This window comes from Ursus arctos, unplaced genomic scaffold, assembly GCF_023065955.2.
Source record: "Ursus arctos isolate Adak ecotype North America unplaced genomic scaffold, UrsArc2.0 scaffold_21, whole genome shotgun sequence".
NCBI classification, from domain to species: domain Eukaryota; kingdom Metazoa; phylum Chordata; class Mammalia; order Carnivora; family Ursidae; genus Ursus; species Ursus arctos.
The window spans coordinates 40,873,951-40,899,575 of record NW_026622886.1 but is presented as its reverse complement, the minus strand read 5'-3'; the positions used below and the strand labels follow the sequence as shown (position 1 = coordinate 40,899,575).

The following is a 25,625-nucleotide window of genomic DNA, read 5'->3' as shown; positions in this document are numbered from 1 at the left end:
AATAGTACTAATTTAGATTTTACAAACCATGACTTCCAAGAGTTAGCATTTCCCTTATTCATGAAAAAGCAGTGCCATATTTAGTTTCCACTGAAGTATTGCAAGAATGATTTAAGTGAAAAGGGGTGTCAGGTTATAGCAAAATTGAGTTTTTGGCTTCAGATTTTTTATTTGAATAGCAATTATATGGAATACTCATTTAAAAAAAAAAGGAATAGGGTATGAAAACAATTGTTTTGAAAAGAAAAGAAGGAAAGAGTCATGAGTTTCTGAACAATCCAAGGTGGTGTAATAGAAAGCATAGTGAAATTAGACTGGGAGCTAGGGAATGGGTTCCGCTTCACCTCTGCTACTAAGTAGCCTCCTTCCCTTTAGCTCATTCTGAACACTAGATGTTTCCCCAAGTGAATTTGAATGGGATGGCAGGCGAAGGGCACTATTTCTTGCTGGGGCCGGATCAGGTTATGACTGCTCTGGAGGCGTATTCTCGGATTGATCATTTCACTGTGGTTCTCCTTGATTAGGAGGAGGCTTCAAGAAGAAAGGGTTTTTTGGAGGGACATACCACTAGGCAAAATTCGACTCTTTGCCACTTGTCTCCTCTTGCCAATGCCCACTATCTTTAATGCCTCTGTAGGGCCCCTGGAGACTGAAAGGGTCCCAGTCTATCTTTGAGACACTTCTTTTCATTTGTAGAACGCCGAGGGTGCCCACTCTGGGAGATTGCTATGACAATTTGCAGACAGTAGGGGCGATGGGACTCTCAGGAGGTGGCCCCCTGGTGATTTGCGTCTGCTCTAGTTCGGGGCCTGCAAACTTGGTCCAGCCAGAGGCCCGCAGATATGAGAGGCGGAGCACAATGGACCCAGGTCCCCCAGAACTTCAGAAACTGGGCACTTCTCCGGAAGGAAGTGCCCCGAATAGCTTTCGGGCCCGTAGTCCGTGATTGCCTAGTTTTTCCTCCTTCCTAACTGTTGAAGTGACAAAACCCGCGACCCTCGTACAAAGGATGTCCCACACTCGACAGGACGCAGGTGTGAGATAGGCAAGCGTTTTTCAGTCTGCAAGCGAAAGAGAGGCTGTAGGTGGCAAGTTGAAAGGGCAGGGACATTCTCCATGTATCTCCGAAGGGAAGGGGAGAGAGACTTGTCTCTGGGAACGAGAAGCATTAAAGGTGTCTCTCCCAGACGGCGGAGGGCGGAAAGGAAGGTGTGTCTCTCCCAGTGGCCGCGCAGGAGAAAGGCTCTGAGTTGTAAGGAAATGGGAGGTGTCTCCGATGTTTATTTTTGCCTAGCAACCCGCAGCCAACTGCTTCCCCAGCAGCCGTCCACAAGCGCCTCTCAGCCTCCCCTGTCCTAGAGACTGGAAAGCGGTCACTTGGTGTCAGTAAATTGGGGAGGGTGTGTGTGGTGGAGGTGGAGGTGGGAGGGCAGCCCCCTCCTTCGCCCACGCTCGGGGTTCACCAAGCTAAGCTGCGGCCCTCTTTCGGGCTTGACTTACCGAGGTGACCCTCGCACGACTAAGTTATTTACACGATAAACTGGGGAGAGGGGGCGGTTAAGCCTCTGGGACCAGAAAGGGGGGACAGTATTGTCTGTGAGCAGCCATTGGGTTCAGAAAGCTGAAAATGCATGTGTTTGGGGGCCTCGTGGAAGGGGAGGGGTCTCTGCAGCGATTTCGGTGGAGGGAAGCAGTGGTAGGTTGCGCTGTAGGGAAAAAGGAGGGGTGCTGCAGGGGCTGGAGGCCGGGGAGGCGGAAAGGTCTTTAGTAGGGGAGCGGGGGGAGCCGTGCAGATGGCCGGAGGCGGAGGCGGAGGCCGAGCGGGGACTGCAGACTTTTCCGGGGAGTGGAGGGGTGGCTATGCAGATGACTGGGTGGGGTGGTGCCTCCGGAGGGTGGCCGGGGTGGGGGTGGGGTGTACGTGAGCGCGTGTGGCTAGGCTGGGGGGAGTCCGGGGGCGGGGCCTGCACCGGCGGCGGAGGGGAGCGGGGGCGGGGCTGCCCTCCCGGGCCGCGCCGCGCGCGGGCGCCAGTGCGAGTGTGCGCGGGGGGCGCGCGCGCGCGAGCCCGGGAGGAGGCTCCCGAGCGAGTCGGTCCTGGCGGCGCAGCCCGCTCCCCCGCGCCCTATGTGAGGGAATCGGGGAGGCCAGCGGCGCGCAGGGGAGGGCGAGGCATGTGCACGGGCCGGGGGGTGCTGCAGCCGCCCCAGGAAGAGGAGGACGGCGGCGGCGAGGAGGAGAGCGGGGGACTCGCGGCGGCGGGCCCGGGCCGCGGGGATGCAGTGGACTCTGTGTGTCTGGCTGTAGCTGACGCGAGGCGGCGAGGAGGCGCCGGGGACCCGCGAGAGGGGCGACCAGGAGGCGGCGGTGGCCGGGAGAAGTAGCAGCAGGACGGGCGGCGGCGGCGGCGACAGCAGCCCTGAAATGCATTTTCTTCTCCAGCGGCCATGTTAACCAGGAAACCTTCGGCCGCCGCTCCCGCCGCCTACCCGACCGGTAAGGAGGGCCGGGCCGCCACGCCGCCCCGGGCGCCCGCCCCCGCCGGCCCCCGCCGGCCCCCGCGCGGCCCGGGTCCAGCCCTCGTGGCGCGGGCACCCGCTGCCTGCGGGACCTCGAACAAAGTCTGCGCCGCGGCGGGGCCCCCGGGCGGACGGCGCGCCCTCGCCTCGGCTCCGCTCATTGTTGCACGCCGGCCCCAGGGCTCCACCGAGTGGAGCCCTCCGACCCGGCCGGCGGGGGCCGTCCCGGGCCTTCTCCCCCGCCCCAGCCCGGGGCTTGGCGAGGCCATCGCGCCCTTGTCGGCGGTCCAATCCTCTTCCCGGCCTGCGGCAGCTTGCAACGTGGGCCGCCCAGCCCCGGCCCGGCCCAGCCCGGCTCCGCCGCAGGGTCGCGAACTCGCGCGCCGGCGCCCGACTTAACTTTGCAGCTGCCCGAGCCCCGCCCGGGGCTGCGCGCCTGGGATCCGCGGCCCGGGCGCCCTTTTACTCCCCCGGACGCCTGTTTTTACCGTCCGGTCTCTCTCCCAGGGAGATCGGGGTTCGCTACCCAGAGGGGTGGGGCGGGGCGACGGGGTCTGGGTGACTTTCTCTCCCCTGACCCTCTTTTGTCTCCTCCCGCGCGTGGCTCCCAGGCCGAGGAGGGGACAGCGCCGTTCGTCAGCTTCAGGCTTCCCCGGGGCTCGGTGCCGGGGCTCCCCGGAGCGGAGTGGGGACCGGCCCGCCCTCCCCGATCGCCCTGCCGCCTCTCCGGGCCAGCAACGCTGCCGCCGCAGCCCACACGGTGAGAACCAGCCTCGCGGGAGGCCTGGGGGAAGGGGTGCGGGAGGGGCCCGGGGTATCAACACCCGGACGGTGGGGTTCTAACGCCGGGAGAAGAGAGGTCGAAGTGCGAGTGTCTCCACGCCCCTGGCTAGTGGCCTCTCTTGGACGCCACCCTGTGCAACTTGGGCGAGCCCAAAGCTGCAGCCACAAAGGAAGATTCGTGGCGTGGGCCCCTCACTTCCCCTCCGGAGCCCGCCCACCCCTGCGCTCCTCTTCCTCGAAACTTCCTCCTTGCTGCTTTCCTTCTTTTTTCCCTCCTTTTTCCGTCCTTGCTTCCCAGAGCTCCTTTCCCTGACCGGATAAACACCCCCCCCCCCCCACGTTGGGTAGTGGGTATTTATAGAACAGGTATGTGTGAGGGGACAGTCAGGCCGTCCTGCCCGGAAAATCGATCCCCCAAAGAGCCTCCCAGGCCTGGCTCCAGCCAGCAGGGAGCACCGCCAATTGTCCCCCGCGTGTGGAAGCATGTTTTATGAGTGCTACAGGTTTGAGCACAGCAGAAATTGTAATTAACATTAACAAAAATAAGAGCCACAGCAGCAGTCAAAACAACAAGCCACCTCTGTAGGATTCTGCATTTGGATATTATTCCAAAGGAAAGAGCCGCCTTTGCCTTGGAAGTGAGAAGGGAAGGGAAGGGCACCTGGCAGGTGCTGTGGTCCCTCAGTGGGTGGAGAGGGAGGGGAGAGCCCATTGTGGGACTAGTGGCTGCAGATTGGCAAGCTGGCTTTGACTGCAGCATGCACCTTTTCTCAGCTCCCAGAGATCGCCCTTGGAAGGTGACTGCCAGCTTAGAGGAGGTGTGCACCTGGGAGGAGGTGATGGTTTCCCAGGTCCTGTTTCCGATTGGATCCTCCAGAGGAATGGCCTAAGGTGGTTCTGCATGAGGGATGCTTTGTAGGAATATGGCTTCAATTGTCTAGTGAAAGTTGAATCCTTGTAGAAAAGGCCGTTTCTGGTCTACAGAGAAGCAGCTCGGAGGGTCAGGTATTATGGGGAAACTTCTGTGTTAAAGGATTTGTGAGGATGGCTACAGTGGCATATCTCCCCCTTAGACCTGGACGGATGTGCACAAGGCCTATAGGAGAACATTTTGTTGTTAGATAGTCATTCTCATTCTCTCTCCCTCCCTCCCTTCTCTCTCCCTCTCCCTCCCTTCTCTCTCTCTCTCTCCTTTCCTCCCCCCCCCCCCACATGTGACCAAGGGCTACGAATTCACTACATAGAGGTTAACTTGATCTCTGTTGGCGCTGTTGATGGTAGAAGAGAATCTGTCAGTAGGCTGGTTGATTCCATATGTTACGGTTGAATGTTCCTGTTATAGTGACGTTTTAGTTGAGGAATTGCCATTGGTTTTAGGGGTTTGGGTTTATTTATTTGTTTGGTTTGGGATTGTCTGACAGTTTGGAAAATATCACATCCGCTTTTTCCATGTGTGGATGCAATCACATGACTTGGCGCGACCTGGGAAAGAAGTACTTGGTCTGCATGTGGGTTCCAGGGGTGGGCTTTACTAGAGTAGAGCCTTTTTCCAATAGATACACGTAAGGAGATGAGAGAAAACAGAAGCTGTCCAATGGAGGAACATCCTGCAGTGGACCAGAAATGAAAAGATGTGGGGGTCTTTCTCAGGACTCCCAGGAATGGATGCTTGTATCTTGTTGTGGTAGCTGACTGATTTACCTGTTTTTAACTTATAGTGAAAATTCCAGTATGCTCTTGGTCATTAGAGACGTGGTTTTGAAAGTGTGAAGTTAGCTTTTGATTGTGGTTTAGTTTTGATTTTTTTTTGGTACAACATTGCAGATTTCCTAGAACAGGAGAGTTTAAAAAGACCACAGGATTTATCCGGTTCTACTGTTTCATTTCACAGATGAGGAAACAGTTGGACAGGTTAACTGATCTGGTCAGCAGCCCCCGGGCAATTCACATCAAGGCTGGAGCTACAGCCCGGCCTGAGCCTGGCTTCAACACCCCAGTTTGACACCACTCATCCTGGGAAGTTGTGTTCGTTTCATTATAAATGCAGGAACCTTGGCAGATGCATACTCTCATGTCTTTCAGGTGTTTATAAGTTTGTTTTTTTTTAAATTCCACAGCAGTGGTATCTGGGAAGAGCTGTTTTAGAGTAAGGGGTGGTGGGGGGAAGGGTATTGAGGAGAGGAAAATGATCTTGTCACAGGAGCTTGCCCACATTTTCCCTTGTAAATGATACAGTAGGTGGGTAAATATGTGATTATAAAGATTATGAACTTTGGAATTTATTTAGTCCTTGCCCTTTTGTACCCTATCTCCATGGATATATTATTGTATAGTCATTTTATTTCTGTTTGTCCTAGACGTGTACCCAGTAACAGTCTCGATTCCTGTTAGTTTTTTTTTCTTTTGATGTTGTATGACAGATAATAACATACTTATTTTTTTTAATTCCCAAATATTAGTATTATATCACTTTCATAACTGTTTTGATGGTTAAAGCAGTCTCCGGTTACCATTTTACCTTTATAAAATAATTGGGATTAAAGAAGAATGAGTATTCTCATTTTAAAAATAGGAATATTTTGAAGAAGAAAACGACTTAGGGCCACACAAGCTGTCTGTGTTTGAGGAGCAGCTAAAATCCAACCTTTTTGCACTCAGTTCTGTTCCCATAACACTATACAGCATTTCTAAGATGACTTCAGGGTAGTTTCCAAATGCTCAAAAATGTTATAGCACAGTGAAATATCTGCTCTTTTCCCCTTTATTATTGGAAGAGATTTAAACTACCAAAGTGGTTAGGCTGTTGTTCTTACATAAGTTTTGATACTAAACTATTTCATGGTCAGAGAAGGCTTTCGTAGGTCTCTCTTTTTGAACTCGTACACTGTAGATACCTAACAACTGCATGCATCCTGTGTGTATTTTTAAATGTGACAGCCAGGCTAGGTAGGCCGCGGCGAATAGGAATGAGCCACATTCTGAGACTTCAAGAGGCTGAGCGAGAGGTTTTTAGTATCCTTACCGTTATGTAGGCCTGGCATGTGTGTTCTGGAAATGGTGTGTCTCTTCTACAGCTCCCCCCACCCCCCCTTTTTTTTTTATAATCGGTTAATTGTGCTTCTGAATTTCGGTCTGATTATAGAGTCCTACAGTGTTTGAGATCAAAGGCCTTTCTTACTACAGCCTCTCAACTGAATCACCTTAACATCGGGAGAGTTTTTAAGATGCCACCCACGGCTTTCAGGTGTTTAGTTGATGCATCTACCCTGGGTCTTTTTTAACGGCTGTCGTTTGCCTTTAAAAAGTCTCTGCTGATGCGCTGCGAGCCTAACATCTTGTGACTTGGATCACCGGGGACGATTCCCAATTCCCTGGGTGTTAACTTCATGTTTTCTTATGAAGGTACGGAGGTAGTTCCCAAATAGAACTCAGAGAGGTGTCAGTTCGCAAGGGTTTATTCACATGGGTTCTTCCTTCCGTTCAGCAGATATTCCCGGAGTGCTTACTGTATGTTTGGGTTTATGTTAATAGGGACTTAACAAAGCTAAGAGGTGACCCCACCCTTGAATTGCTCACAGCCAGGTGGGTACATCAGGTGTCAAAACACTTACAGTAGATGAAATAGGCATTAACAGTCTATCCGTGGGCTGAACGCACAGGGAAGGAAAGAGGACGTTTCACAGAAGAGGTGAGAGTTGAACTGGACACTGAAGGTGAGGAGTTAGGAAGGAGATTCCAAGCAGCTTTTGGAAAGGATGATAATAATAGCTCTTCTTTACTAAGCACTTTATACATTTTACCTTATTTAATCCTAATAGCCCTAATGAGAAGCCCTGTTGCCTTCTTTTTACAGCCAAGCATACGGAGGTTCAGAGAGATTAAGTAAATCGCCCAAGGTCACACATTTAGTAAGTGGTAGAGCTGGGGTTCATTCCCCGTGTGTCTAATTGAAAACACCTTGACTCGTAACCATTATGCAACGTGACTTCACCAAAAAGCAGAGGAGCATAAAAGAGCATGGCGTCTCCACAGGTCTTGGGGAACCCAGCTTTGTTACTCTCAGAGAGAATTGTAACAGTGGTAGATGACATTGGAAGAAAGGACTGAGGTCATTTATGTGCCACATTTTATTTTATTTTATTTTATTTTTTAAAGATTTTATTTATTTATTTGACAGAGATAGAGACAGCCAGCGAGAGAGGGAACACAAGCAGGGGGAGTGGGAGAGGAAGAAGCAGGCTCATAGCGGAGGAGCCTGACATGGGGCTCGATCCCATAACGCTGGGATCACGCCCTGAGCCAAAGGCAGACGCTTAACCGCTGTGCCACCCAGGCGCCCCTGTGTGCCACATTTTAGAACCTGGTGTCCTTGCCTATCAATTCTTGTATTATCTGTGGAAATGGAGTACGGCTGTAGGCCTTGAGCGGAAGTGAGGTTAATGTCAGATTGACAGTTTTCAGGACAACTCTAGAAGTACTTTGGAGAGAAGAGATTTGCGGAATTCTAGACCGAGAAGCAAGGGGCATGTTAGGAGTCGGCTTCAGTTGTCCCAGTGAAAGACAACAGGAGGGCGGTGAGGCCCGGTCAGTGGAGAGGGAGTAGAATGGAGAGAGACACCAAGGCCTAGTGGGGACTCGGAAGGTGAGGGAGACACTGAGAAGGATTTCCAGATGTAGGTTGAGTTGAGGTGAAGCCTTTTGTTTATTGGAAATTGAAGGCATGGGAGGAGGAAATGGTTTCGGTAGGAAAATCATGAGTTCAGTTTGAATTGCTTGTGGGAAAGGCCATGGGTCTGTAGTTGGACACCAGCGTCTGGGGCTCAGGAGACAAGAATGGGCAGGCCCCAGCTGGAGGTGGCACACGTCAGTCCTCGGGTGGTTGCTGAAGCCCTGGTTGTGGTCAGGATCAACCGGGGAGACTTATGGGAGTTGAGAAGCCAGGAGAGTTGAGGCTTGAACCCTGGGGAACCCCCGAACCCACCCAAGGGTGGGTGAACTAATAGTTGGGACACCTGAGAAGACCCAGAGAAGGCGTTTGGAGAGCTAGGAGGTGAGCCAGTTAATTGTCAAGCTCTCTTTGGTGCTAGTCACTAAACTTGTGTGTTATATTTTTAATTACGCAAAACATGAAGATTGCCGTTACAAAAACCGGAGTGAATTTCTCATGCTCAGAAAGTTTTGCTTTGCTATCTTTTTAGGAGTTGCTAAAGCCCCGAGGTTAATTTTGTCCCTAGTGAAGCCTCATGCTTTTTGTAGCATGTACACTGGTAATGTAGGTTTTTTGTCTGAATCGCTCCTTCCCGCCCTGAAGAGAATGGCTCTTTAGAAGAGATAGCTTTTGAATTTCAGGTCCTTGTATTTCCTGGTGCTTAAAAGACCACAGGGGGAGGGAGGGGTGCAGAGAGTGGGCCTGGGAACAAAAGCAGTTGGACCAGTCTCTACTCCTTTTATATATACTCATGGACTTCCTAATTCGTTTTTATGGACTGTTCTGCTTTTGGCACTGAATGGGGATTAAAATAACCTGTCCAGCTACCCTGACCAAAGTTCACTTAGCATGAGATATCATCTATGACTTTAATAAAAAGGTTTGACTAGAAGTCGTCTCAAAATTGGTCTGAGAAGTAAAATCCCTCGATCTATGAAATCACACTTCGGATAGGCCCTGGGACTCTACCATGTTCTACTTATTTTAGAAGCAAGCAGGGAGAAAACTCCCTCCTCAGATAATCACTGTGCAGGTAACGTGTCAGTTAAAGAAAATTCGAGGGTCTTGGCCTGCTACTAAGAAGGACTTGAAATTTCATTTTGGAATCCAGATGATTCCAAACCACTTCCCAAACTGCTATATGACATACACAAACTGCTTCTCTTTTGGTAGTACGTAAAGCCCAAAAGGTAGGATTCAGAAAGAGCTCACAGAAAATACCGCAAAAGATTTCAGCTCATTGGTCGTAAGCTTCTGCAGGGCGGCGACTCTGCCACTCGGGTGGCTAGACCTTAGCCCATATTGGTTGAGTGAATGAGCTGGGTTGTGAATGAGGAATTGATCGGTAAGATTATGTATAAAAATCACCAAGCAGGATGCATTAAGACTTGTGGGTGGTTGTCTGAGGCTGGCGAGAATTCGTAACCGAGAGGGGATCCTGGCTGCTAGCGCTCTCCCCTCCCTCACATCTTTGCAATGATAATACTTGAAAGAAATCCCAAGCAGATTCTCAGTAGAAGGCTGGGGGCCCCTTGGCTTGCACTGGCAGTTTTGTTTAGACAGGAATGTTCAGGGATGGCATGTGTGCCTGAAATAGAAGTCGCTACTTTGTATTCCTTGTTGGAAAGCTGAGTATCCCGGCAGCCCACGGAAATACACTGTGAAGGGAGCTGAGCCATTGACCAAAAGGAAGACCCAAAATGTGTGGTGGTTGGTTTGTTGCACTGAATGGCCTTAAATGGTCATCACAGTCAATGAAGCCCAGACGTTTTTAAAAATAGATTAGGGGTTTACAGGATGCTGCAGTGCATATCTCCATGGGAATCTCTCAAGCCTAAAAGTGCAGATTTGTTGCCACTGGTTCATACGTTTCCCTAGGTGTAGTCAGTTTTCCAAGTAGTAGAGAAGACCGGGAATGAAGATGCTAGTGTTTTCACAACAGAGCTAGTTAGACATTGGAGACAGAGTCGTGAACAAGACAGACACGGCCCCTGCCCTCATGGTAACGAGGAAGCTGCTAAGTCAAGTGTGAAAGGGGCTATGATGTGGAGGAGGGGGAGCCGGCCGAGACTACGTGTTCGTGCTTTCTCTGTGTCCTGTTTTGACTTCTGTTAAGCATGGGTTGAGTGGAACAGCTGGGGCGTGCCAGGCCCTGTGCTAAGTATTAGGTAGAGGCCAGCGAACAAGACAGATGCTCTCGGCCTCCACGGGGAACGTGCCCTGAAGACCCTGGATACGTGCAGCAAACTGCTGGTCTGTCACACGTAGCACTCATGGGGTCCTTCTTTCCAGGATCCTAAGTTTCGTAGCCTTACCAAGTGCACTAGTCTTTCTCCTTTATTTTCTCAGAGGCTCTCAGCAGCCTGTCCCCTCTCCCCATCCGGGCGTTCATGAGGTCCCTCCTGGGCGTACAGCTCTCCTGACGTAGTGCAACCGACTCTGACTGTAAATGCAGACAACTCAGGTTTTGTAAAGGTGCGGGAGGGGCTGACTTGGAAAATATCCCATCCTCCTCACGGTTGCTTTCTGCTTTCCAGATTGGCGGCAGTAAGCACACGATGAATGATCACTTACACGTCGGCAGCCACAGCCACGGACAGATCCAGGTTCAGCAGCTGTTCGAGGATAACAGTAACAAGCGGACAGTGCTCACGACACAGCCCAATGGGCTCACCGCAGTGGGGAAAGCGGGCTTGCCGGGGGTGCCCGAGCGGCAGCTGGAGAGCATCCACAGACGGCAGGGGAGCTCCACGTCTCTGAAGTCCATGGAAGGCATGGGGAAGGTGAAAGCCACCCCCATGACCCCTGAACAAGCAATGAAGCAATACACGCAAAAACTAACCACCTTCGAGCACCATGAGATTTTCAGCTACCCCGAAATCTATTTCTTGGGTCCAAATGCAAAGAAGCGCCAGGGCATGACAGGCGGGCCCAACAACGGAGGCTATGACGACGACCAGGGATCCTACGTGCAGGTGCCCCACGATCACGTGGCTTACAGGTACGAGGTCCTCAAGGTCATCGGGAAGGGAAGCTTTGGGCAGGTGGTCAAGGCCTACGACCACAAAGTCCACCAGCACGTGGCCCTGAAGATGGTGCGGAACGAGAAGCGTTTCCACCGGCAGGCGGCAGAGGAGATCCGAATCCTGGAACACCTGCGGAAGCAGGACAAGGACAACACCATGAACGTCATCCACATGCTGGAGAACTTCACCTTCCGGAACCACATCTGCATGACGTTCGAGCTGCTGAGCATGAACCTGTACGAGCTCATCAAGAAGAACAAGTTCCAGGGCTTCAGCCTGCCTTTGGTGCGCAAGTTTGCCCACTCGATTCTGCAGTGCTTGGATGCTTTGCACAAGAACAGAATCATTCACTGTGACCTCAAGCCCGAGAACATTTTACTAAAGCAGCAGGGTCGAAGCGGTATTAAAGTGATCGATTTTGGCTCCAGTTGTTATGAGCATCAGCGTGTCTACACGTACATTCAGTCCCGTTTTTACCGGGCTCCGGAAGTGATCCTTGGCGCCAGATACGGCATGCCCATCGATATGTGGAGCCTGGGTTGCATTTTAGCAGAGCTCCTGACTGGTTACCCCCTCTTGCCTGGGGAAGATGAAGGGGACCAGCTGGCTTGTATGATTGAACTCTTGGGCATGCCCTCCCAGAAACTGCTGGATGCATCCAAACGAGCCAAAAATTTCGTGAGCTCCAAGGGTTACCCCCGTTACTGCACTGTCACGACTCTCTCAGACGGCTCTGTGGTTCTCAACGGAGGCCGTTCCCGGAGGGGGAAACTGAGGGGCCCACCAGAGAGCAGAGAGTGGGGGAATGCACTGAAGGGGTGTGACGATCCCCTCTTCCTTGACTTCTTAAAACAGTGTTTAGAATGGGATCCTGCGGTCCGCATGACCCCTGGCCAGGCTTTGCGGCACCCCTGGCTGCGGAGGCGGTTGCCGAAGCCTCCGACGGGGGAGAAGACGTCCGTGAAGAGGATAACCGAGAGCACTGGTGCTATCACATCCATTTCCAAGTTACCTCCACCTTCCAGCTCAGCTTCCAAACTGAGGACTAATTTGGCACAGATGACAGATGCCAATGGGAATATTCAGCAGAGGACAGTGTTGCCAAAACTTGTTAGCTGAGCTGAGTCCCCTGATGCTGGTAATCTGAAAGATACGACATTGCTGAGCCTTACTGGGTTGAAAAGGAGTAGCTCAGACCTGTTTTTATTTGCTCAATAACTCAACTCATTTGTATCTTTTCAGCACTTATTTTAATGTAAGAAAGTTGTTCATTTTGTTTTTATAAAATACATGGGGACAATGCTTTAAGTTTTTATACTTCCTGCAACTGTTTTTGTGTTCTCAAAGTATGATGAGCCTTACTGTATCTAGTGTGGCGGAGTAATAAACATCAGTGGCAGGCCATTGATTACTTCGTGACTGCTGCGCATTTACAGATTGGTGTCAAAGACATTCACTGTTTCTATGGTTCATAGTATATTCTCCCCGAGGCGATGGCCCCCGAAGGTCCCCCTCCTCCCTCCGTGCTCCAGGTTCACGCACAGGTGTAGCATGTCCTGCCTCCATTTCCCATAAGCCTCGGGGGTGGTAGTGAGGGTAGGAGAAGAATGGTCAGGACCACAATGATACTCTTAAGAAGAACTGCACCTTAGAGATTTTTTTCCTAAACCAGTGGTCAAACAGAGACGCCCTCCCCAAGGTTTTAAATGCCCACTTAGCATCCTGACTTTCTAAAAGCGGGCCAGGCACACCTGGGTGGGTAAATGGAAACGTGTGTGTTCCTTCAAATTTTCTCATATGATCGGCAAGCTGTTTTGTAAAGAAGCCTCAGATCACGGACTTGGTTTTGCACCTAAATATAGAAACGTATTCCATGAACTGTTCCTCCTCTTTGCTTTCCTCCTCTCTGTTCCCCTTTTACCACACATCTGTTGCTTGCATTTAGGTTTTTTTTTTTTCCTTCCTTCAAATATATATCCCAGACTATTAATACAGAAGAGAGACATTTCAGCTGTGATTATGACCATTGTTTCATATCCCAGTTTAAAAAAGAACAGCAGCCTAGCTACTTTTAAGGTGGGGATTTCCATAGTTCCAAAGAAGGTTTAGCAAATTAGAGTGAGTTCACACTTTTCAGGTGCCACTGTAAGGTTCTCTTAGCCTGGGAAAGCATCAACTCTTTCTTTAAAAAGAAAGAAGGTTGAAAATCCTCTTGCTGAATAGAAGTCTTTGTGACTGTTCAATGAGACCAATTTTAACAACAAATTTAAAGGAGGAGAAACTCAGTCTCAAGTTAAATGGTTTGACTTGCCTGCATCGTCAGAAAAATCACAAATTGCATTCCTCTGTCTTACTTTCTTTTGGGTTGCACTGATTGTTTTTGTGGGAATGACACTTTACCTGGGAAAGTAACTGAGAGTTAGGTAAAAGAATATTTTCGTCTCTGAATAATAATTATTTTCAAAGTGAAAAATTCAGTATTTTATCACTCATGTATGAGCAGTGATATTTATCAATTTCAAGGCACGTGGAAGAAATTTTTTAGTATGTGCAATTTAATATAGAAAGATTTTTGCCTGTTTGGATAATAGGTTTTGGGTAGTATAAATTAGGATACTCTTTTATATGCACAGATATTATTGTATTGCCTGTAAATTGATTTACAAGTACTTAAAGCATGGTCCCTGGCGAGGCCAAGAAAGTTTCCGGTTAAGTTCTTTTAATATTAGTCCTACAGTTTCTCTTACTTAAAAAGGAAAAAGAAAAAAGAAAGTAGTTTTTGGAACAAAACACTTATCTTGAGGCTTTGTCAGTTGTTGGTGGAGAAAAACGCTCAGGAAATATTACAGATATTTGCCAAAAAACAGTAATAAGATTAGCTTATTAATAAGATAGTGATGTTGTTATTTGCTTTTCTATTTAAGGGTGTCACTGATAAATTAATTTGTACTTCTGTATTTAGGAATTAGAGCTTTTTTCCCCTAGTCAAATTCTTTAGCATATTGTACACATTTCTGTGTAATCTGTGGAAGTGCAATAATATGTTATTAGTAAGTTGCTTTTTAAATGATGCTCATGTGATGATACCCCAGTCAGTGGCTTACAGAATTTAGATTGTGTATTTATTACTGAAATTCTGACTTAAAGGCATAAGAAGTATAAGACTTGGTATGGCGGCTTTGTAAAACCGTAAGCCCCTGAATGATGGTTCGCTTCTTGAGGTCAGTGAAACGAAAACGTAAAGGCTGTTTTTCCGTTGCAAAGCTCCTCTTCCGTATCCATCCGCATTTTCACATTTAGGTTTGTATGAACCTGAACCTGCCGGTAATCGAAATTTCCCTTTAAAATACGTGTGAAAATTTAGAAATGGACTAATACTGCTGTCTTTCCCCCACCACATAAAACTGGTTCTTAAGACGCCAATAGTGCATTTGTGACTATATTCACAAATGTAACCGGAAACTTTTAAGCCAAACTATAACGTGCAGCGCTATGCACCCCCGCCCCCCAAATACAGTGAAATTTACTTCATTCACAAGAGCCACCATGTTCAGTGTTTAGTGATAGAGCTGCTTTGAAAAAAATTGTAGCTTAATTATGATGTCCAAAAAAGAAAAAAAAAATGTTGCATCTCTGTGATCTTAAATGAAGGGCTCTAAAAGGCTCCTGGGAGTTGGCTTGGAAACAGTCCTTGGTCTCACAGGTTACCATTGTCTAGGGATGTCTGGGCTGTTTTCAGACTTCAGACTGGCACGGTGTCTTGTCTTCGGTTGCAGTCTCATCTGGCTCCGTTCCTCGCACCTCCGTAGTGCGCAGTACCACGTCAGGGCGTCGCTAAGACAGTGGAACAGCACGGGATGCAGGACAGTGCAGATCAACAGTAGAGGGGAAGTTGTGCCCTTAGTGTTAACAATGTGCCTTTTGTTCCGAATGCCATGTGGTAGGGCGTGCATTTTTTGGCCTCTTTAACTCTTTGAATACCAGGCAGTAAGGATGGAACCCACCTCTGCAGAGATGCGTCTGTCTTAAATACCCAGTTACTTACAGGCCTTAATAGAAACCATAAGGCGTGGATCATCATCAGGCATTGAGCAAGGTAACCACTGGTTAGTTACCCAGGAAATGCCTCTGTTTAAGGGGTTAAAGATGGTCTTTGTTGTATCTTAACATCAGACTGATTTTTTAAATAATATTTTTTTGTTATGCTAACACTAGACAAAAATCAACTGTATTTGTAAAAATTTACCTCAAACCATTTAATTTTATAGTGTGATTAATCCCAGGGCATTTGGTATGAACCAAAGTGCATTCCTTTTCTACGTGCCTGGCTCTAGTACGGATGGCCAGGGATTTTTACAATTTGGGTGCAAGGCACTTAAGCCACTTTTAAACTTAATGGGTGGTTTGGAGTCGTGTTCAAGGACCCCATCAGGAAGTTAGGCAACACTTCAGGCATCAGTAGCATTGGGCCATATTGGAATCTTAAAAGTGTGGATTATTTTAAAGAGAGCATTCATTTTTGTAATTTTTTTCATCAAGAATATTTCTGGTAAGCAGACGACTTTTTTTAAAAAAAACTGATTTGGTTGGTAAAGGTTTTAATATCGCCCAACATAATGCTGTAGTAGCATTTTAAAAAAAGTATTTGTCAACTCTGTTTCTTAGGGGCTTGTACATCTCTCTGCTATGGACATATATACAATTAATTGTAATTATACTCAGCTCAACTGCTACAGTTCTGTCTAGGCAGTGGCTTGGGTTTTTATCGAGCAACAACTTAGACACGTGACTGTAATATGCTGCAACTGTGTGTACTGAAAATATGTGAAAATGGTTGAATGTGGACTGTGTATATATGTATTTAAACATTTCTGTGAGATGCTGCTGTCGCCACTTAACATGAAATATGTTCTGGTGGATTTTAATCCTAGTGGCCAGTTCTATGATACTGTATGTATTGTACAGCTGAAGACAGGAGTAAGACTGTTCAGTGAATATTTGTTACATTTTATTGTCGTGGCCAGAGATAATTTCAGAATAAAAATTTAATGTCCTACCTTACTCTTTCTCCCCTTTTCTAACTATAATTTAACTCCTGATCTATTTCTGGTGATATTCTTGGTTTGGTAGCCTGGAGAGAGTTTAGAAGGCAAACACTGTCAGCTACAATTGATTTCTTTTTATTAGTTCAGTTTAAATGTGCAAGTTCCAAGTCAGAAAGACTAACGTTTTAGTAGGCAACTCTTGCTTTTCTCGGGATATCCTATTCCTTGAGCTGTAATAGCTCTGTTACTTGTCCTCCATACGGACTCTGTGGCCGTGTTCTATATCCTGCTAGAACGTCAAATCTTTCTTTCTTTCTTTCTTTCTTCTTTCTTTCTTTCTTTCTTTCTTCTTTCTTTCTTTCTTTCTTTCTCTTTCTTTCTTTCTTCCTTTTCTTTCTTTCCCTTTCTTCCTTCTTTTCTTTTCTTTTCTTTTCTTTTCTTTTCTTTTCTTTTCTTTTCTTTTTAACCTTGAAGGTGACAAGCTGTTGGAGCAGAGTGTGTAAATTATTCCCCACCAGTCTATTCTTTCCTGTGCCCAAGTTCTGGCAAATGATTCGTATGTGCTCACCAGCTCCCCCGTATGCTTCTTAATGCTGACGCCTTTGCAATTCTTGTACTTGGTGGTCTCTGTGGTTCATGTTTTTTGGGGTTTTAGCGTCTCTTTCTGCCATGGCTGGATCAGAAAATAGGGCCTGTAAAGTGCACTAGCTCATGATTTATCAAGTTCAGTTAATACCAAGTGAAGAGTTTGCTTGCAGATGACAGCGAGCAGATGCTCTAGTAATTTGTCAGACATCGCAGGGATATTATGTAGACAAATATTTCCCTCTTGTGGAAAGAACTACCTCACATTTTTATTTACACCCCTCCTGCCACCAATGGCAGAAAAACTACTTAGTGTGGCTTCTTGCAGCAGAAGTGGAATTTGCTAGAAACAAGGGAATAGTGTAGGTGTTCCCCAGCCCAGACTTGGTCTTATCATATCCTATGCCATAATCTCCCATGACTGCTTTTCTTGCTAATCAGAGTTCTTACCCAGTGAAAAAATACCAATTGACCAACTAACCAAGAAACCCAATATATTTAGAAAAAAAAAATTTAAGAGATGTGTATCACGTATAAAATTGAAAGATGCTAAAGCAGCAATTTAAATTTAAGACAGAAGGTCCAGATCTGATGTACTCAGCAGATTATAGTTTCTACTCATTCTCTCTTATCAGATCTTTTCAAAGCTCTTTCTTAAATTGATTAATACTATATTCTGTTTGAGTTTCTGTAATCTTTTTGCTTTGGGAATCAACACCTATACAAATAACTATTTCTGGAATGTCAAGGTTGCCTTCAAACTAGCACTCCAGAATGTTCTTAGCTGGCATTGTTGGGAAAGGGAAAATAGTTTATTTTCTGTTTTGGAAAGAGCATTAAGAGGGTTTGAAGAAAGGGTATTTGTGACATTGTTTCACTGTTGTTTTTAAGAAGTTTGAATTACGCTCTGGTTTTTGTTTGTTTTTTGTTTTTTTAGTCATTAGGCTAGATGACCACTTGTCATCAGTGATGCTTACCACTGTCCAAAATGAAAAATGACTGCCAGTGTGTTGCACGTACATAAGAAAATTGCATCTTACTGCAAAGGCTTTGGTTTTATTTGGTTTGACTTTGACATACTGTTTTGCTGTGGTCATGTCCTTACTATCTGTGCTACATTTCCTATAAATTGGGGAGGGCAAGATTGCCATTCCTTTGCTTCTCAAGGACCTTTAATGAGCAAACTAATGAATTTATATTTACTCCTCCAAAGAAAGCTGACATTTTAGGAATATTAACTAGTCATCTATAGTAAGGAGCAGCAGGGTATAACCGATATGTTCCCGGAGTGTTGCTCCTTCTGAAGAAGACTTCACAGGTCTCATAGTGTTGTATGAACATCGGCTCAGCCTTATACATTCCTGCAAGCTACAATTAGCCTCACTGGATATTTGAGGAAACTGAAGTGACTTGTTCCAACGTGACGTTGTAAAAACAGTTTGGTCCTCAGGTTGCACTCTGACAAAGAATTTTGATCTTGGACAGTATAGGAAAATCCTCAGCCATATATCACATACAAAAATTTAGAAAGAGGGGCGGGGGATTTGAGCTAGCAGTGAGCATTTCTATTACTTAAATAAATTGTGTATCAGTTCCCAGAATATTTTTTAAGAGAGGAGAAGATACAAAAAAAATGGAGAATTGGAGCATCTTCGTCTCCTCAGGTGTGCCTGGTAACGCGCACTGTGCACGCACCTCTCCGGTAACTTGTGAAAGAGGGACTCCTCATATTGCCATATTTGGGGAGGTTGGTAAATTATAGTAGCTTTCTTATTTTCTGTTCTGAAAATATGCTTTTTACATTTGAATGTATGAAAATATTTTTGACTCTTTATTAATTCTCAGGGATTAAAAGTTAAATTTTACTGACTGTAGTAGCAGGTAAACCTCTTAAATTCAAATTTGCTCAGGTTTCCTATTCTTTGCCTCCATATTGAAGAAAACACAGATTGCCTGCCAGGCAAATATATAAAAATTAAAATTCCAAATACAATTTTAAAATACCAATTGTAAATAAACCAATTTTACAAACTAAAATATTGTGTCTTTCCTTGCTTTTTATCCCAAATTATTTCCTCTCCTAAGTTTCAGGAGTTTTAAATATCTAGACTATTTCTTCATTGGTAAAAATAAAGTGTGTTACTCACAAAACAAAACCCCATGAGCAGGCCCAGATCATTTAAGTAAGAGCATATCGAATTGCTTTAGGTTGTTTTGGGGAAAATATGATTAGTGTAACAGCAACGTGTGTATATTTACAGGGTATGGGCAAGTTTGAGTTAATCTGTCATTCCTTTATCTGAAGAGGAATACCCAACCTAATTTCCCCTTTCCCTAGAATTCAAATCATTGGATTTTTGGCTTTGATAGGCAGAAAGAAAGAAAAAGGAAAAAAAAAAAAAAGAAAGAAGGAAGGAAGGGAAAGAAAGGGAGAGAGCGTGGAGAGAGAGAAAGGAAAGAAGGGAAGGAAAAAAAGAGACAGCCATCTTATTAACATTTATTGCAGATGGCATTCATTTGTCAAATATTTATTAAATGCCTACTATATGCCAGATACTATTTAGACACTAAAGATATATAGTAATGAACAAAAGAGACATAGTTCCTGTCTTTACAGAGTTTTTAGACTGGCTGGGAACGCAAGGTGATACACAAGTCATTATAGGAACAAATACATAATTGCAAATGTAACAAGTGCTGTGAAGTAAAAGCACGTGGTGCTGAGCGCGTGCGCGCGGGCCTGTGTGTGTGTGTGTGTGTGTAATGGAAGGGGGCAGGGTGTGTTGTCTTGTATGGATCGAGAATGGCTTCCTTAGGAAATACACAGCTCGAGCTGAGGAAGGAGAGCATGGACAGAAATCCTGGAACTGGAAGAAGCAAAGTATGTGTGAGCCATTAAAGAAAGGTCCTTGTGGCTGGAGCCCATTAGAACCACAAGAACTAGAGAACTTGGTGTGAAATGAAGCTGGCTAAAGTGGTTTGGCCCCCGACTATGCCAAACCTTGTAGGTGCGGGTAAAAATTCTGATCTTTATTCTGTCTGCAAGGGCAGCCACCAAGGGATTTTAGGAAAATGCCATGAACAGCCTGGCTCTCCCTGGCTGTCTTTAGTGGAATGTATTTAGAAGGACAAGAGTAGATGAAGGAAGACAGATTGGAAGTGTTCGCAAGAGATGGCAGATTAGAGCAGAGCAGAGAACAGGGAAGGAGATAGAAGAGCGTGGACTGGAAGACTCAAGATGCAGAAATATTAAGGTAGAGATAACAGTGATGTTTCTTTGTGTATGAAAAGCAGCTGGTGCTATTTTAGCGTCTGACTTGCTACAGTGCATCAGAGGGAATTACAGTATCTCGTTTGTTCCAGAAAAGAGAAAGGTGAAAATTAATGCCTTTGGTTACAGAGTGTGAAGTCCTGGTAAGCTTTTTATCTTTTGCTGGAATTCGAAGGCTTGGAGTAAAATCTTATGTATTAATTCAGGAAATTATTTAGATTTAAAAGAGATTATAAAATAAATAATTAGGAGGGAGAAGGGGGACTGTAGAGGTCAGGACTAGGCCAAATACTCCATGAGGACAGCTATCCTCTTAGGCTTCCCTCCCTCCTTCCTTCCATAGAAAGTAAACATCCGCTCTATAGGGTATTTGGATATACCAAAACGAAACAAAAAAATTTTTTTTTAAGAAATGGAAAAGGAGATGGATCTCTACCCTTGAGGACTTTATGTTTAATTGGGAAGAAAAGATTAGACAGAAAACATTAAACAATCTGAGAATGGTAAAAGACAAAATTCAGAGCAAGTAAAGGTTACTGTGGATAAGAAAGAAAAGCTTCAGGGAGGTATGTCTCTAGCCAAGTCTTGATGGAATTCAGACTGGTAGAGAGAAAAAGAAAATTCTATGAGAAGGGAATTGTCCTAATCAAGGCATACCATATATCATTCTTCTGATCATCTAATATTTATTGAGCACCTATGTATATGATTTTTGGCTAAGGCAAAGAGACAGGCTTTTGCAGAGTAAAGAAGTAGAGGATAATTCCTTTGGAAAGGTAAATAAAGGCTTTTTGTCTTGTGGTTTCCTCACACGTGCCGTGTTCCCACCTCACAGCCACTGCATACGTGTTCTGTCAAGAATGCCTTTCCTGATCTCTCCCTCTTCCTGTGTCCCACAGGACTTGGCTCAGACCCGATGTCACTTCCTCTACAAAGCCCTCCTTTACCTGAGGTTGAGCAAAATGGCCCTTACCAAAAGGTAACATTGGCAAGCTTTTCTTAGCATCTGGGAGGAATTTTTCTAATAAGGTGAGCAGAACTGAACTGAGGAAAACAGGGAAACCCTTTCCCCTGCTTCCCTCCATCTTGGTCTCTGGGCATATAAGGCAAATGAAACAATGTAATGTCTGGGAGATAACATGTTAGTAAGGGAGACAGATATTAAAGAGATAACCACAAAAATGTCAATTATAAATTATGAGAAGTGCCATAAAGGAAAAGTAGCTAGCTTTTGTGAGAAAGAATAGGCTGGGAGGTCAGCAAAGACCTCATTCGGTACAGTGCCACGTCTGTGGTGTTTGTAAGGATGAGGGCAGCTTAAAAGCCCAGGCAAGAACAATGCAGAACATGAGTTCTACGACGGAAAGCCCGTGTGTCTGGAGTTTGGTGAGCCAGGGAAAGGATGGCGCAAGATGAGGAGGGAGAAGAAAGCAAGAGCAGCCCAGGGAGAAGACCGCATAGGCCATGTTGAGGGGTTGGAAATTTGTTCTGATTACACCAGGAAGCCATTGGAGCATTTAAAGTAGATCTTTAAACAGTCATTCTGGTTTCCTGTGGAGAAACGCTGGAGGGGAGCCAAGTGGAAATGGTGAGATTTCATGAGACAGAGCCCTAACAGCTTGCAAGAAGTTAGGGAGAGATAATTTGATAGGCTTAACAATGGTCCCAAACCATGGGTTCTGTTTCAGGTGAGGTGGGGGGGGGGGGGGGGTAAGACCATGCAAGATTCTGAAGACACCGTGCATGTTGTTATTTTTATAACTCAAGTAGCACAAGCTGAAAAAATGTGTTTTTTAGATGTGACTATATACAAATTACAACCAAGTATTAAAAGTTGTTAACTGGCAAATTGAGAGGACTGTTTGCCTAGAAAGTCTCAAGAGCCACAGGTTCAATTTAATGAATATATGAAGGACTTTTTAAATCAGTAAGAAAAGCACTAATAAGCCAGTGAAATAAATGGATAAATGACATGCTTAAAACATTTATATGAGAAACATAAATTGACCCCAAAAACCAATTTATAAATGTGAATCAAAGTAATGTAAAGTCAAGCAATGAGTTTATTTTTAACCAATGAAGTATCAACAATGAATAAAACAATAGAGTGCTATGCTGGCAAGGGTGCGCAGTAGCACAAAACACTCATTCGCTGCTACTGGGGTGTAATTAACAGAACCTTCTGGAGGGCAACTTGGCAATCAGCACTAAGAGCTGCAGAAATGCTCATTTGTTTTTACCTGACAAATCTACCTCCAGGAATCTCACAATCATCCATGATGTAAACAAAGATTTATGTAAAAGGATAATCATAATTATATCAAGCATCATAAACATAGAAAAAAAACCTTGTATCCATCAACAGAGGATTGCTTAATAGATTATGATGAATTTACGTTTTCATGGACAAAATGTTCACAGTGTAATAGTAAGTAAAAAGCTCTTCCCCAAAAGAAAACAGGACATAAAACTGAATTCCATCCTCTTCAAAAGAGGCGGAGGCAGAGACATGGCATAGGGAAAACTATCAGGAGGATATAGACCAATATGTTAAGAGGGAGTTGATTTTCATTTTCATTTCCTTTAGCTATTTTTCATTAATTTTCATGAGCATTTACATTTTAGTGATACATATTTTTAAAAACCCAATACATTATTAAGTAGAAAGGTATTTGGAAGGGAAGGAATAAAACTGAAAGAAGATGCTATGGACCAAATGAGCAGAACACTTTTAATAATGGGGAGGAGAGTGACTTCCTGTCTATTTACCTATGGCTGAACTGTTTCCACTCCTACCACTTGCTGAGCTCTTTCTCGCCTCCAGTTTCCACTGCCTGGAATATGTTCTCTTCTTGCCTGGCTAATTCCCACTGTGCTTCCTGTGTCCTCCCTGTGCCCCACGTCACTCAGACTTCCTCAGACGAGCTGAGATGCCCCTGCTGGGGTCTCCCATAATGACCACAACACCTGCCTTCATAGACCTTAAACTTCATTGTCAGGCCTGGTTTCTTAGCCTTTACGTACCATGAGGGCAACGGACTGTCCTTCTTGCTTGCTATGGTATCTCCAGTGACCAGTATAGAGCTTGGGACAAAATGGGGCCTCAATAAAAACTTCTGAGTGAATATGTGGAAAGGGTCAAAGAGATGTGCACAAAAGAGGCCATCAGTGTCCTTTCAGAAAGAGGTTTCATGAAAGTAAAGGAAATGGAATGGATCATCAAGAAGGAGGCCGGTGGTGAGGCAATGTGGGTGCAGATCCACTCACAGCTCACACAGCACTTCTCTACCAATGGTTTTCCCCATTCTCAGTCTCTCTCCATCACATCACCCTGTTTTATTTCTTTAAAGCCCTTATCAGCATCTGAAACGATGTTGTTTATTTGATGATGACCTGTCTGTCTCCCTCGGTAAGTATAACCTACATTAGCACAGGGATCGTGTAAATTCGTGTTGCCACCGTATTTCCTACCGCCTTAAACAGCGCTTGGCACGAGCGGGTGCTCCACAAACACTCGCTGCTGAGAGTAAGGCCTGTGTATATTTGGAGGAAGTGAGGAAGAAGCTGTTGGGGGGAAGAAATTAGAAATGTGATACGCCAGCAGGCAAACAGGTTTCATTTCTAACTCCAACCCCGAATGCTTTGGAGCCGCTACCTAGAACCCTGTCCTGGGATTACGAAGTGTCCTCTGGGTTTCATGGGGAATAACGCTATGATTGATTAGCAATGTCTGCCACGGGTATACGGAGGGGCAGTCAGTGGCTGAACAGACTTTCTCGTATTCCAGTGTGCATTGCTGCAATTCTCATCTTCACACGTGGACGCTGTTCAGGATACGGCCCTGAGTTAATATATAGGTGTTTGGGGTGTGTGTGTGTGTGTGTGTGTGTGTGTGTGTGTGTGTGTGTGTGTCTTTAGGAACCAACATAACATGAGAAGCATAAATACTTTTTTTATCTTACTTACAGCTTACTAATTTATTCTTTAATAAGATTTGGATGTATGTGTGTGTTCAATAGATGGGAGAAGGACAAGAAAGTATTTCCTTATCTTGATCTCCTCTCTTTCACACTTTCATTGCTTGATCTTTTGGGTGATATCAGAATGGTAGTTAATTCTGGGTAAGAATTCATTAACAAGTCTGGCCGGCAGAAAGTAGCGATGAGAAGAGTACCAGACGAAGGTGGAGGGGAAGCTGCAGGTGAGTTGTTTTTGTTCTGATACTTGCCGTCTCCTTTTAGGCTTGGAATCTGCAATCTCTTACTCCCTGGGCTAATTATTTCCTCTTGAGAACAGAAAGGCCTTTCATCAAGATGGCCACATCCCTGTGTGTCCGGGCACACAAACGATGAATAATGGGGCTGATTAACCCAGTGACCTTCATGAATGATAAAAGGGGAATATAAAGATGTGAGGTTTCGCGTGCACTGAGAATCAGCTTCTCGCTGGACTTCGCGGCGGCCAACTCCTTTGTAACAACTAGCGCGCGGCATGTACTCCCGGGCTCTTTCATGCAGCATGCTATCTCGAAATGGGGATTTTCAAACCCGGGACAGAGTGCTTGACCCACGGCTCTCCATGACGATCTGATTAGCACGGGCCACTCAATAGTGTTCAGTAGCCACAGTATTGCAACTGTCAGAGCCCCTAGGTTCAGCGGGCCCGACAGCCCCACCACGTAAGTGCTTGCGTTGATCTTCCCCTGAACCAGTGCCAGGGAGGAAGGAAGGCTGGTTTTCTGTTTGGAAGTGGCTCAAGCAGCAATTACAACCACTTGGGAAAAGAGCCAAAAAGCCACTGTCCCACACAGTGTCTTTCCTCCTGTTTCCTGGCCCTACCTGGGATCAGGCTCCCTGTTGATCCCTGGTTTGACCTCAGGAGCATATCACTATAGTGGGTCTGCAATCAATTCCAAGTGCAGCACCGTAGCAGGCAGAATAATGGCTCCATCAAAAAGACATCCACGTCCTAATTCCCAGAACCTGTGACTACGTTAGATTACATGATGTCATGGACTGAAATGAGTCCCCACCCCCCAAAAAAATTCATACGTAGAAGCTTGTGATATAAGAAATATATACTTGGTCTTTGTCCCTAGTTCTTGGCACAGAGCTCCTAAAAGTCTTGTAATTTCTAGAGTGATAAGGGTGATAGCAATATCTTCTGTTACCACATTTGGACTTAGTCCCCAGCTCCTGAGACAAGAGCTACTAAGACCCTTGGAATCCTCACACCAGTAAGAATGTCTTTTGGTATGTTAATGAGATGACTGGTGACTGGGAGCCCCTTCATAGTGTTGGGATGGGGTCAGGTCACTGGAAAGACCAAGCCACGAACATTCAGCCCTCCTCTCAGCCATCACCCCCATCCTGACCTCTGGGAAAGGGAGAGTGGTTGGAAATTGAGTTAGTGATCAGTCATGCCTGCGTGATGAAGCCTCCGTTAAAAATTCCCAAAGTGCAAGGTTCAGAGAGCTTCTGGGCTGGGGAATGTATCCATGTGCTGGGAGGTTAGTGCACCCCCAGTCCACAGGAACAGAAGCTTGTACACTCGGGACCCTTCTGGAGCATACTCTGTATACCTCTTCGTCTGGCTGTTCATTAATACCCTTTATAAAAACTGGTAAATGTAAAGAAAGTGTTTCTCTGAGTTTTGTAAGCCTTTATATCAAATTACTGAACCAGAAGAGG

General features: G+C 45.8%; 1 protein-coding gene across 1 annotated transcript; it reads left to right on the top strand.

Moving 5' to 3' along the window:
* The first annotated feature begins 2,249 nt into the window (after positions 1 to 2,249).
* On the top strand, positions 2,250 to 18,701 carry DYRK2 (dual specificity tyrosine phosphorylation regulated kinase 2). Its single transcript, XM_048218004.2, has 3 exons — positions 2,250 to 2,494; positions 3,129 to 3,277; positions 10,546 to 18,701. The coding sequence occupies exons 1-3, from the start codon at positions 2,446 to 2,448 to the stop codon at positions 12,151 to 12,153; spliced, it is 1,806 nt and encodes a 601-aa protein (XP_048073961.1). The 5' UTR covers positions 2,250 to 2,445; the 3' UTR covers positions 12,154 to 18,701.
* The last annotated feature ends 6,924 nt before the right edge of the window (positions 18,702 to 25,625 follow it).

Coding starts and splice junctions, on each gene's coding strand:
- DYRK2 (XM_048218004.2), top strand. CDS start 2,446: ATGTTAACCAGGAAACCTTCGGCCGCCGCTCCCGCCGCCTACCCGACC. Junction 2,495..3,128: donor TCCCGCCGCCTACCCGACCG/GTAAGGAGGGCC, acceptor CGTGGCTCCCAG/GCCGAGGAGGGGACAGCGCC. Junction 3,278..10,545: donor CTGCCGCCGCAGCCCACACG/GTGAGAACCAGC, acceptor TCTGCTTTCCAG/ATTGGCGGCAGTAAGCACAC.